Raw genomic sequence first — 13,920 nt, forward strand, 5'->3', positions numbered from 1 at the left:
TAAAAAAATAGCCGTGGGAAAGAAAAACTATAGGGAACTCAAATTGGGTAAAACTGAGGGTCTACAACAACAACTCAGCCTTATGCCAACAAATGGGGTTGGCTACATGGATCATTTCCCTCCAATCAGCTCTGTTCGATGTCTTACTTGATACAAGGACCATGCATGTTTTTCCTCACCACTTCTCTTGAGGTCATTTTAGGTCTACCCCTAGCCCTTTTAGATACTTCGATATGAATCAAATCACTCCTCCGTGCTAGAGCATCCAAAGGTCTCTGTCGAACATGGCCATGCCACCTCAAACAACTTTCTATAGCTTACCATGTATCGGAGCTACTCCCAAACTAGCTCTAATACGTTCATTCCTTACTTTATCCTTCCTAGTTTTACCACTCATCCATCCCATCATCTTCATCTCTGCTACACTAAGTTTATCTACATAATGCTTCTTAGCGGCCAAAAATTCCACGCCATACATCATAGCGGGTCATATGATTGTTCTATTAAATTTTCCTTAAGTTTAAAGGAATACTTCGGACACATCTCTCCACTTCATCCATCATATGTTAATTCTTTGTGAAGCATCATCCTCTATATCACTTTTATTTATGATTGATACTAGATATCTAAAATAATCACTTTGCGGGACCTCCCACTCATCCATCTTCACCACCTCATAACTCCAATTTGGCACTAATCTTTGCTTAAGTCCCATCCACCAAAACAATATCATCACCAAAGATCATATACCAAGGAACCTCATCTTGAATGTCTCTGACTAATTCATCCATGATAAGCGCAAACAAATATTGGCTTAAAGTTGACCCTTGATGAGTTGATGTAACCCAATTGTAATTGGGAACTGACTACCTTGACCCTAGGGGTATCAATCGGTTGGGTCAGGCTAGTTTTGGTCGGGCCTAATCAAACTTCCCCACTTTAGGACCTTATAATGCAGGAGTAGATTAAAGAAACTAACCCCCACAAGTTATGACCCCAACAATACAATGTAAATACCCCTTAGAACAAAGAAACCCAATTAAGAAACAACCCTTACAGATAGACCAGCAATCCACAAGAGAAAACCCAAAAACACCCAATCGGCCAGGAGAGAGAAAATCCCCTGCACAGGCCCAGTAAAGGGAGGGGGCGGCTCCTACAATTAGAGCTCAGATGGAACTCAAACCTTGGTCGATAGCAGTCCCTAGAGATGGGACAAAAACCTAAAAAGTTGAGAGGATTCTGACAAGGGGTTGTCAAGTTATTTACTTAATTGAAATCTGATTCAGGAGAGAGAATTGATTCTGGTTGTGTAGCTTGGACAGATCTGAACTCTCTTAATGCTTACAGTAGTGGTAAACATAAACAGCAGTAACTTACTGATAAAATTGAAAGCTGAATCACAGAAGAAACAAGGGAAAGTGGGGGGAGGAGTGGCTATCTTGGCCCAGGCTTCTCACCCACAGCTATCCCAACTGTTCTAAGCAATTGGCTGCAACTATTCTTTATTCAAATCTGCAAAATAAGGCTACATAAGCTCCTCTATTTATAAAGGGCAGATCTAGCCACAAGCAGCTATACTAAGACAAGGAGATGAACTCCTATTACAACTAGGAATTAGAAATAGACTAGAACTAGGAATTAGAAATAACACTTGACTACTAGGGGACATTACAGTCGATGGGCCCAATGGGCCTTCATTTATTAAATAAATAACTAAATAAAAATACTACTAATCAATAGGCCCAATGGACCCTTATTTCTAATTAATAAATTAGCCACTTAAGTGGACTAAGTAGGGGTCAGCTGGGCCTTCTTCCTTTGATAGCTCCTCCCATAATGTTGATCTACATCACCTTGCACCGTGACTGACCCGTTTAAGTAATCAGTCCTTATATGCTAGGCATGGTCCCATTTATAAACGGTCAAGTACCAATCTTTAATCGGGCTAAATGGGCCTTAGTCGTGCTTTAAATGGGTTAATGACACACTCATCTCTAAACGGGCTATCATCGGGCTTTAAACGTGTTGGGACTGAACGAGCTCTAAGCAAGCTATAATCGGGCTTTAAAAATGTCAGGCTATAATCAGTCGAGTCCTCCTCGGGTAGCACCCTTGCACTAAGAATGACTAATTAATAAATGTGTCAAGGTAGGTTCAGGCCTAAAATTGACACTTGAAACACTTTTCTTCTCTAGTACTTGTCAAATTAACACTCTAGGGGCAATATCATAAGCTAGCATGAATCTCTTAAGTAAATAGCTTCTGTCATTGATCTTCTTGGCCATGGTTTTAAGTATCGGTATGTACCGTACCGTATCGGCCGATACGTATTTGTATCGGCCCTTACCGATACGATATATGAAATTTTTAAAACCCTCTCATATTGATATACGCACCGATACACCATCGATACGATACAATATACACCGATACGTACCGATACTCTATGGAAAAAATAAAAACATGCGAAATGTACATTTTGGTATGTATCGACCAATACATACTGATACGGTACGATACATACCGAGACAATGCGCTACGGTCATATAATGGCCAAGTTGGGTCATTTTTCAGAAAACACGATTTTTTTAGGGGTTTTTGTTCCAAAGTTGCTGCCAGCCATATTTCTCTCTAACTAAAGTGGAAATCAAAGTTGGGAACAAGAATTTTACATTTATGGGACAAATACAAACCTTAGATTCTTAGTGCGATATCCTCAATTGAGTATTTTATGCATAATACATGTGATTAATGGCTTTTTTTTTAAAAAAAAATTATGTAAAAGTGTTTCCTATCCATTTATGTGCGTATCTTAGCGTATCTCAGTGTATCTCCGATACGATACGATACCCTCCGATACGTATCTTAATTTTAGCCAACCGATACGACGACCGATACTAATCCTTTAATCCTTGTTCTTGGCACAAAATTAAATTGGTTCTCCGTAATAGTAGTTCCTTTTATTAGGTGGATCTCCTTCCACATCGTATTAGTGTCTCCCTCAAAATCTCATTTTCCTTGTTTGACCATTTTATTACTAATGATTTCAAAGTTCAAAGTATCTCATTTTAAGCTCCACCACCTAATCCTAGAGCACTATCCACAACTACTAATCTATGTTGTGTGGTCATGCTCTCCCCTAATATAACCTTACAATCCTTGTATAACAATCTATCAGACCTTCTAGTTAAGAAGAAATCTATTTGGCTACTATGAAGCACACATTTTCAAAGTAAGTATTTACAATAGATAAATCATAAGTCACAGCAAAATCTAAAACTAAGATCCCCTCCTTATTCCTCTCTCCAAAACCATATCATCTACGTTCATAGCCGCTACGATCTTTCCAAACATGTCCATTTAGATCGCCCCCTATTATTATCTTTTCTCCTTGACTAAATCCTTGCACTAATCATCCATGTGTTCCCAAAATTGTAACTTGGTACTTTCATCCAAACCTATTTGAAGTGCGTAAGCACTAATTATATTGACAACATATTGACAACATCCTTCTCCGGTGCATAAGCACTAATTATATTGGCAACATCATTCTCCAGTGCGTAAGCACTAATTATATTGGCAACATCCTTCTCCAACATAAGCTTGATGGATATAATCCTATCTGCCGAATCTTTTAACATCAACTACATCATTCTTTAAATATTTATCCACCATTATACCCACCTCCAATTATATACTTTATCCCCCCTATACCAAAGTTTAAAGTCATCCAACTCGTTAGTTTTCTTACCCGTCCATCTAGTCTCTTGAACACAGGCTATGTTAATCCTTCTTCTCCTCTTAACATCTATCAATTCTAGACTCTCACCAGTTTAAGATCCAATGTTCCATCATCCATACGAAACCTCCAATGAATCATCCAAGCACTCTTTTATACCTTCATAATCATGAAGAATTAATAATTCTTAACAAAAATTCAGAAGGGGAAGGAAGCAAGAAAAAACCATCAGGAGTTTCAAATGTGTTTCAGCCATTATTTTAAAAATTAAGCTCTAAAAAAATAGTCATGGGAAAGAAAATCAATAGGGGAAGTCAAATCGGGTAAAACTGAGGGTCTATCACAGAAAAAAGAAAGGCAAGAGAGCCTTAATGAGTATTCATGAAGCACATACGCATTAAAATGAATAGAAAGCATAAAATTAACAAAAATATAAAACAAATAACTATAAAAAAAAAGTGATGAGCAACAACATAAAAAAGACAAACCCGGAGAATAACGAAAGCTTATGTTGAGAAACTCGTGCAGAAGTAGGCTTTGTAGAAGCGAATCCTCCAACCTTACTTGCTCCCAAAACAAAAGATGATGATGATCTGCATTCACTTAAAATTTTTGATGCAGATGCAGGAGAGCTTAGAAGAGTTCGTCTTGCATAATTAGCTGCCATGCTTTCTTCCTCGGTGTCTCGTCTGAATGGTGAAGGGAAAGGAAACTTGTTAAGGTAAGAAAAGGAAAGAAACATTTGATTGTAAATAAATTGTTCTTTTTCTACACCTGGTAGAGAGGAAAACATACATCAACATCAACAAGACATTCAAGTTCTTCACTGATCCTAAGGCCTAATTGAGATCTTTCACAGATGAACCTCAAATCAGTTCAGAGAAGGAAAAGCAGTTCCATAATACATAATACAAACCAGAAAAAAAAAGGAATTTTTGGTACTGAAATAGAGCTGAATAAGTGCAAATCCAATTTCAGAGGACAAATCTCGACAGAATTTCTCCAATAAGGAAAGAAAATTATCCCAGATGGAAGCAGACATGGATTAAGTCAAATACAATCAAGAACATTATTACCTTTTAACCTATAGTTATAGATTGTAGCAGAAAAAATCACCCCTAAGATTAGTAAAAGTTATTCAAATGACTGATTCTATCCTATATAAAATGAAGTCTCATATGTCCTTCCTTGTGCTTAAACCATTAAAATTTAAAAACGGAACATAAGGCATAATCCTAACTCATTCAATTGCACACAAAACAGAATCCACATTACACAAAAGTGTGATTCGTAACATTCAATTCAGAAGTAAAATGATAAGGGGAAGATCTACCTCTTCTTAAATGACGAGAAAAACCCACGGAGTTTACCAGATTATCGCTTTCTCTCAAGGACTAAGCCCGCGTCGTCCCTGTCAATCCATGAGCCAATCAAAAACAACTAAAACCCTTTCCTGAGCTCTACCAACAGAAGTTGCAGAACCTCTAAAACCCTAAAATGTCTTGGATGGAACTTGGAATTTACGAATTTTCCAAGTTTCAGTTGGTTCTTCACTCTTCACCGTTGGGACTTGGGACTTGGGACTCGGGACTTGGGACGCAAGAGGCTGGGACACGGGACGCAAGAGGCAGGAACTAAATATCTCTGAGATGGGCTTGGGCTGTTTTGATTCTGGGCTTAAGCCCACAAACTGCTCCGTTCCCTTCCAAAGCTAGCGATTGAGAACTTTCAAATTAGACCATCTATGAATGGGCCGGAGCTTTGTTCACCGTTCACTCAGTCCACATCTTCAGTGGGCTAGTTTGGTCCGTTTCGATCTGTTGTTGTGCAAATCCGAAACCAAACCGTTAAGGAAGTTATTGGTTTGGTTCCATTTTTTATTGGTTTTGTTATCGGTTTGTATTCGGATTACTACTGAGTTCGATCCAGTCCGGCTTCAGTCTTACATGTATATATTACGTAATTAAAATGAAATCCTGGTTGTTTTGGTTTTCTATCAAGTTACAATTGAGACCGGTCTCAGATTTCATTGATGTATTCGGTTGATCCGGTTTGATTTCAATTTCTACCGGTTCAATAAAACCTCAACCCAATATCAAACCGATAAGGATTCGTTTAACTTGGATTGTTACTTGAAGAATAGGGATGATTGGAAGGGGGCGGGAAACTGACCTAACAATGTGCATGTGGTAATTCTGGCCTGTGTTAGACTTGATCCAAATTGTTTTGGTATAATATTCTCACCTTACTTATTAGAAATTGAAATCAATTTCAAGTTAATTCTGCACTCCATTTTAATAAAAACATATATTAGTAAAAGTGTAAATATGTCATTTGACATGTTTAAAAATAAATAAAAGAAAAATCATTTTATTTTAATTTTTTAACAAAAATTTATTTGTTGATTATCTCATGAATTCAATCTGAAATTGAAATCAAAATCACACCAAAAGATAGAGACCTACCCAAAAGCTAAAGAATAATTTATATTTATTCTAATAAGACTATAATCCTTCATGGCGACACTCTACGGATGCCTATTTGTGCCAAATGGAGGGCTGCATCTCCTTAACTATGGCCCTCTCTGGTATCATTTTTCTTTTTGATTTTATCTATTTAACAAAAATCATCAATGAAAACCATTTTTTATCAAAACATAAAAATGATTTGGTAAGTAGTTGAGAAAAATGGGTTTTCGTAAGAAATAATTTGGTATCCGTATGCGCAAATGTTTTTTTGCCCTTCACCCATCTTTCTTATAACTCTCTTTCTCTACTTTGGACTTATGAAGAGGAGCAAGGGGCTTGGAGTCTTGGATTTCTAATTACGAATTAAATGACTACTTTACCCCTCCATATTAGGACTTTCATCACGTGCTCATTAAAATTCAGTGCAAAAATAACTGAAAATCAATTTTTGTCAGAACACATAAATAACTCTTGATCTTTTTTTGGTTTTTGTATTTAATCAATTTTTTTTTTAAATAGAAACAAGCTCCATAAATGATATCAATTGCAACCAAAACCATTTTTGTGAATAAAATAAAAAAGAAAAATAATAGCAAAGACACATATATGCTTACATTGCACATTTAGTTCGGGCAGGGATGATGGGCTCAAAAATACAAAGCCCACATGAAATTTCACGGGCTACTATCAGGCCCAATATGGCCATGGCATATTATGTAAACAACAGGCCCCGGGTGAGCCCAACTCAGGCAGGGCTGCTGAGGCACTTTTTAACACCTTAATTGCCTAGTATTTTTTATTTTTTTTCTTAATGTGGCAAAGTATTTGTTAATATAATGGAGAATTCTTATGCACATGCTCCATTAGAATCCTAAATGAACTGTCCATTAATTCTCATAGATGTCCAATGTCATCTATTTAGTGAGATATGTTCTTATATGTTCTCCTATTGTGAGCTTTAAGAAATAGTTTTAGTGGACTTAATGGATTATTTAATCATTATCCCCTAGATCAAGTTTGGGTCTTATTTTTCTTTCTTTCACTTTAGTATTAGGAAAAAATTAAGTTGGTTGCTTCTCTCATATGAATACACTTTCAAGAGATGAGTCTTTCACTCTTTTGTTTATGTATATGATTTTTTCACTCTATTAGTTGTCGGAACATTATATATGCTTTAGGTACTCTTTTGTTTTTATCTTCAGTTATGAGTTATACCTTTTACCCTAATATAATGAGAAAGAAAATAAAGTGATTGTCTTAAGTATATGCATAACAATCAAAAGATCACGAAGGAAAAAAAAAAAGTTTCCTTTCACCATTCAGTGAAGGAAGTGACAGTCAAGATAAGACCTTTCTCTCTCTCCCCCATTTATCTCCCTCTCCCCTATTTTTATTTTTATTTTTTGGTAATTTTTTTTTTCTAATTCAAGAAAGAAAGACAAAAACTACACATTGTGGCTGAGACTATACAACATATTGATAATGTTCACCAAATATTTCCTAATCATTGCTCTAAGAGCGATATTTCGGATCCCTAAAACAAAGTCATCATTAGTTTTTAAATAAAAAGTTAGTTTTGTCAAAAAGTTCTCCATTCTAATCAAAGAGGTATTGTTATCCAATGCCAATTTTTCTTGTTAGTTCCATCAAAAATTAGGTTAAAACATTATTTTCACTCCAAATATAGGCCACCACTCATCCTTTTTCATGAGCTTCCCATCAATCCCTGAAATAATCCTTTTACTGTAGCCTCACCATTTTTTGCTATCAATAGATAATTAACCTAGAGTGAGAGACATTTTCCTTTTATGTGTAATAGCATATGACCATCCAAAATGAGACCTCTGTGATTACAAGGATTCCTAAAATAAAGAAGGGAACCGGGGCGGGCGGGCGGGCGGGGGGGTGGGGTGGGTGCGTACTAAAATGAGAGGGATGACAAGTGACCTGAGCACCAATTGGTTTTTCAACAATCCAAAATTCTACTTGTTGAAAGATGGTATATGGATTTGGTATGTTTTTAATAGGCTACAGTGAAGCGATGCCCGTTCGCCATGACCTCAAGAAAACTCATTCCAGGAAAGAAAAAAAAAAAAGACGAGCATTTTTTCAATTTGTTAAAGAAGAGGGTGATTAACTGCTTTATTTTCTTGATTAACAAATTATTAGAACTTAATTGATGTTGATGCTTATGCTTCTTCTTCTTCTTCTTCTGCCTTTTTATCTTTTTGAGATTAAAATGTGTCTAGTCAAGAACTTGAAGTTTGAATAAGGAGAGTGACTCTGACAAGGAATCAAGGATTAGAGAGAGAGAGAGAGAGAGAGAGAGAGTTGAGTTATCCTTCACCTACCTAGCTTGATTTCTCCATCACCAATTATGTAACCCTACGATTCAACTCTAGGTTCATATTTAACTCCCATTTTCTATTAATTACTATAAGAAATGTTATTTTCCAGTCTAAGCAGGTGGATGAAGAGATTTTCTCTTTAATATTTATCAGATCAAAGAGTGCAAATCAATAGAGATTTTAATGAGGAGAGAGAGTGTGTGTGTCTGTAGTAGGATGTGAGAGAATGTGCTTAAGAATTTGTACAACACCAATATACACCACCATATATCTCACATCCAATGAAAATTGGCTGCCTGGGTATGCTGTGGTTGCAAGTGGCTGCAACCGCTGGTAGCAATAGAATCTTAAGGGTAAGCTGAAAAATATCGTACCCCAAGGTATCAGGATTTGAAACCGATATCAATTGCCGGAGAAATCTATATGGGTCGATTGTATTATTTCGGATTAATAGGATATTAATTAAAAAAAAAAAACTTTCCTTTTTCTTTAAAAAATTTATATCCATATTGTATGGATCGATTTATATCGATAAGATATCGATTTATATCGATAAGATATCGATTTATATCGATAAGATATTGATATTAATCACTATCGATATCGATAAAAGATTGACCAATTCGATAACGATTCATGCTTGGGTTTCACTAAAAGGATCATTGGCTCAAAGTCAAACTTATGTTGGTTCGCATGTTCCTTAATCATGTTTAACCTGCTTTACCCATTTTTTCTTGAGAGCGGATCAAGTCCTCGTACGATAATCATTCTTGTACGATGTTTGATTTATACATGGACTCTATTCAGAATAAAAACCAATTAAAAGAAGAGAGAGATTAAGTTGAGTCCATGTGTAAATCAAACACCGTACAAGAATGGTTCTCGTACACTCTTTTTTCCTCAATCCTCATTGTCTTGCAACCGCGTGTTGTCGGTGGTCGGTCGGTTAAGCATGGCGGGGTGGTGGCCAAGTGGCCTGGGTAGGGGAGGGTGGGGGGACAATCCTTCAACACCGACAATTATAACACCAGGTGTCATTTTTCTTTCATTCCTACCCAACCCTTGTCCACCACCCCCATCCTTTCCTTTCTAGAGCTCAAATAGAAAATTTTAAAGAAATGGCGGGAACGGAATAGTTGATATTCAATTCAATTCTTTTATCAAAAATAAAAATTAAATTGATTCGCACTCATATTTCTTTAGGGATATATGTATTCAATTTAGGGATGTTTGAATTCAATCATACCTAATTAATTTATATAGTTGCAATAGTTCATAGAAAAGGAGAATTTGATTGTCCAAAATAGACCGATACAATTAATACGTATTGATAATATCAATATGATGTCGATCAAGATTGATATCAATATTTAAGACAGTGAATAAAATGGAATGAATGTATTCTCAATCTCCCCAGAGGGGACATGGGCTCAGCAACATCATCTTTTTCAATATTTTTTTTTTCTTCTAGTCCATGTCTTCTTTATCCTATGGTCAAAAGAGAAAAATCATCCGCCAATGTTATAGAATAGGTGTCTAATGAAAATCGAAACATAACGTACCCTTTGATAATAATATTTCATGAAAATAAAGTTGAAAAAAGGTAGGGTTACGGAATGTGTTACATCAAATAAATACATGCCAAAAAGGGAAGGGGAGGGGAGGGGAGGGGAGGGGGAGAGAGAGGATCAAAATCCTCTGTTTTTCTCATCCATGTTTTTCTTTGTTTTGCTACCTGCAGAACGCGACACGTGGACAATAAGGAGACCAATGGTCAAGATTGGGTGGGGATTATTACATCCGGTGCATTGGTCTTAAAGTTGTCCACGTGTCGCGTTCTACAGATAGCAAAACAAGAAAAAATAGGGATGAGAAAAACAGAGGATTATTTTCGAGAGAGAGAGGCTCTTAAGTGCAAACACTAACAACAGCCAATGTGGGTCAAGACCCTGGCCCGTTTTAACCCGTTTTTTCATGCTTAATTACTATAATACTAAAGGAAGAGTAGAGACTACTCCAGAAAAGCCCCAAGGGCTCCATCATGAAGAAGAACCAGATCTCTCTAATAGATAGATAAGTCAGCAGCATCCCAAGGCCCCAAGTCATGTCGTTCTCGAAGATCCAGTGACAGACCTCAATTCGTCTTGGGTGGGACCCTAACGCCAGAAAAGCCCCACGTGTCGGCTCCAGCTGACGTGTCAATATGACAAATGGCAACCGCATGATTGATCTTGGACTTGGTTTTCAGGTCCAAGAGATCCGCTTCATATACCCGAACCTTAGGTACAGAATGGCAGTAATAAACCATGTAAGGAAACAAGCTCTGATGACACGACACCGATTGGGTCACTCTCCTACCGTTGATTCCTTTGACCGTTCCGATCATCACGTCCAGCTTTGACCCCTTCACGCTCTCTGTACTCCGAACCACAACGTTATGGCCTAGAACCGAAACGGCGAAGTCGATCATGTCCTCGACCGAGCGACCTCTTGGTCTCGCCCCGGCTGGGACGCTGGGTTTCCTCTCGCACTCCTCGATCGTGTTCCGCAAGATCGTCGCCATGCTCGAGTTCTCCTCTGCGTGGAAGATCTCTTTCAGCTCTGAAATTTGGGAAGTCGAGAATGGCAATTTCGATACGATGGAACGAGGAAGGAACGATCTTCTGGGCATCTTGTCCCTGGTATCGGGCATCGGCATTACAATCCCTTCCTTCAGCATCGATTTTCGGAAGAACTTCCCAGGCTCTACCCATTTCGAAGCAATTCTTACTTTACTTTCAGTAGATTTTGAGGTTGTGTTCCTCTAACTGGCGAAGGTGATACCCTTTTTGCTGTAATCCTTGAAGGTATTGTTCACGCCGTAAACCTTGAATCCGATTGTCTTACCAACCGATCCCTTCCCGTAGCCCTTGCATTTGTCGGCGCCTTCGTTGAAAGGGTTCCCGTAATTGGTGAAATCCACCTTACCTGACCCCGATCCCTTGGCGTAAGATTGAAACGAATCGCCACCCACGTTTGATTGGTCTCTGTAACTGGAGAAACTAGTCGTCGCAGAGTTCTCACCTTCGCCGTAGCTTCTGAAATTGCTATTTGGATTGTTACTGTTGTCTCCGTACGACGTGAACGAGTCGTTTGCGCCATTGCCGGACTTGCCGTAGCTTCTGAAATTGTTATTTGGAACGTTGCCTTCGTATCCGTACGAAGCGAACGAGTCTTTTGCGCCATTGCCAGAATGGCCGTAGCTTCTGAAATTGCTATATGGAACGTTGCCTTGGTATCCATACGAAGCGAAAGAGTCTTTTGCGCCATTGCCAGATTTGCCGTAGCTTCTGAAATTGCTATTTGGAACGTTGCCATCGTATCCGTACGAAGTGAACGAGTCGTTTGCGCCATTGCCGGACTCGCCGTAAGAAGCGAAGTTCGAATCAACAACATTGGTGTCATTGCCGTAATTGGTGAAGGTTGTTTGTATACCACTACCTTTCTTGCCGTAGTTGACAAACGTCCCGCTTCCTACGTTGGTGTTAGTAGTGTAAGAAAAGAAATCCTGTTTTCGCCCATTGGCGTTCGTCTCGTAAGTAGTGAATCTAAGGTTTGGCACATTAACGGATTCATCATTGTAATGCTTAGAGAATTTGTCATCATGATGGTTGGAGTCTCGGCTGTAACGCCGGAAGAAATTGATTGGTATATTGTCGAAGACGCCGCAATAGTTCTTGAACGAATCGGTGCCGCCGACTTGAGAGGTTCCGTATTTGGTGAAGTTTTTATACTGATACGTGAAGAAATCAACAGATGAGTCGTGTTTCTCCAAACTAGGTGCCAAATCGGGATAACAGAACAAATTGGCTGAGGAACAGAAGGATTGCAGACGTGAGGAGATAGCATTTCTGTCGGTGGCTAGTTTAGTGAAGAGGGAGAAATCAACAGCGTTCAAAGGGGATGCCTTGGAAAGAAGGAAAGAAGGTTTTGGTAGATTATTGGTGATTTGCTTGTTCCAAAAACGGATTAAAGAAGATTTAGCAGTAAATGGGTTTTGCGCCGCCGGCGAGCTGGTGGAGCTCTGGCTAGTTCCAGCTAAAGAGACCTGCAATTGAGTAAAGTAAAAGGTGAGTAACAAAGTTAAACAGAGGAAAGGGTAATGATGGGTTTGTTAACTTACATTGAAAGATGAGAGAAAGAAGATGATGATGATGATGAAGAAGAACAGAGGAAGACCCATAAGCGTGGGCTGTTTCTGCATTTCTTCTTTTTCTCACTTTCTTGCTTTCTGTGGGTTTGATTTACAGAGAAGGAAAGGGAGAGAACGTAGAGAGTAGAGAATGTTGGTTGGTCAATAGGCTTTGGGAGTTGAAATAGGACTTGCAAAGACTATCAAACAGAGGTGAGGCTGCAAGCAGAGCAATTAGATAATGGGTTTGTATTATCTGATCTCTCTCGCTTTCATTAGTGAATGGTGAAGGGTTTATACTTTATTATAGTGAGTCTTGAAGAGATTAAGACTTAAGAGTAGGTTTACAGTCAAAAGAGTCAAGGACTCAAGGTTGCCATTATAGAAAATGAAATCCTCTGCTTTCTCTTAACTTTAGAAGTGAGAGGGAGAGTGAGAGTGTGAGCGTTTGAGTGTTGAGTCTGAGACTGCACTCTTCTGCTCGCTCGCTCTCTCTCTCTCTCTCTCTCTCCAACTTATTAATTCTTAATCCTTGCTTGATTTACTTCTCATTTCTCAACAGATTGAGAGAAAACTTCAGATGGGTCCGAAATTAATGGACCTGAACAAAGTTATTGCTGGTGTTCTGGATCTGGTTGGACCCGGAATGGAACGAACCGCTACCACCTGACTTTATAAATTGATGAATGTAGGGGAGAGAAACGAATGAAATGGTTTCGTATATAGGAGGAGAGAGATAGAGAGAGAAATGGCAGCGTATCCTCCCATGGCGGTTGGTTGTTCAAGAACTATTTCCTTTAATATAATGATATGGGCCATTGAAGGTAAGCTTATTGGTATTGCGTGGGACCAAGGATTAAAGTATCGGTATCGGTCGCTGTATCGATCGGTTAAAATTAAGATACGTATCGGAGGGTATCGTATTGTATCGGAGATACACTAAGATACGCTAAAGATACACACATAAATGGATAGGAAACATTTTTTTAAACACTTTTGCATAAAGAATTTGTTAAAAAAAGCTATTGATAACATGTATTATGCATAAACACTAAATTGAGGGTATCATACTAAGAATTCAAGGTTTGTAGTTGTCCCATAAATGTAAAATCCTTGTTCTCAACCTTGATTTCCACTTTAGTTAGAGAGAAATATAGCTGACAGCAACTTTGGAACAAAAACCCTTCAAAA

At 38.2% G+C, this 13,920-nt stretch overlaps 1 protein-coding gene and 1 pseudogene across 3 annotated transcripts in view; both read right to left on the bottom strand.

The window, feature by feature from the left end:
• Positions 1 to 5,344, bottom strand: part of LOC122069416 (protein NUCLEAR FUSION DEFECTIVE 6, mitochondrial-like) — an 11,595-nt gene extending 6,251 nt beyond the window's left edge. For all 3 annotated transcript variants that reach the window (XM_042633429.1, XM_042633430.1, XM_042633428.1), the window contains exons 1-2: positions 5,076 to 5,344; positions 4,231 to 4,431 (exon numbers count right to left, since the gene is read on the bottom strand). In XM_042633429.1, coding sequence (XP_042489363.1) covers positions 4,231 to 4,409 — 179 coding nt within the window. In that variant the 5' untranslated portion in view covers positions 4,410 to 4,431; positions 5,076 to 5,344. The remainder of the gene's footprint in view (positions 1 to 4,230; positions 4,432 to 5,075) is intronic.
• Positions 5,345 to 10,414: 5,070 nt separating this feature from the next.
• Positions 10,415 to 13,018, bottom strand: LOC122069411 (annotated as a pseudogene).
• Positions 13,019 to 13,920: the final 902 nt, after the last annotated feature.

The sequence above is a fragment of the Macadamia integrifolia genome, unplaced genomic scaffold, assembly GCF_013358625.1.
Source record: "Macadamia integrifolia cultivar HAES 741 unplaced genomic scaffold, SCU_Mint_v3 scaffold602, whole genome shotgun sequence".
Taxonomy (NCBI): domain Eukaryota; kingdom Viridiplantae; phylum Streptophyta; class Magnoliopsida; order Proteales; family Proteaceae; genus Macadamia; species Macadamia integrifolia.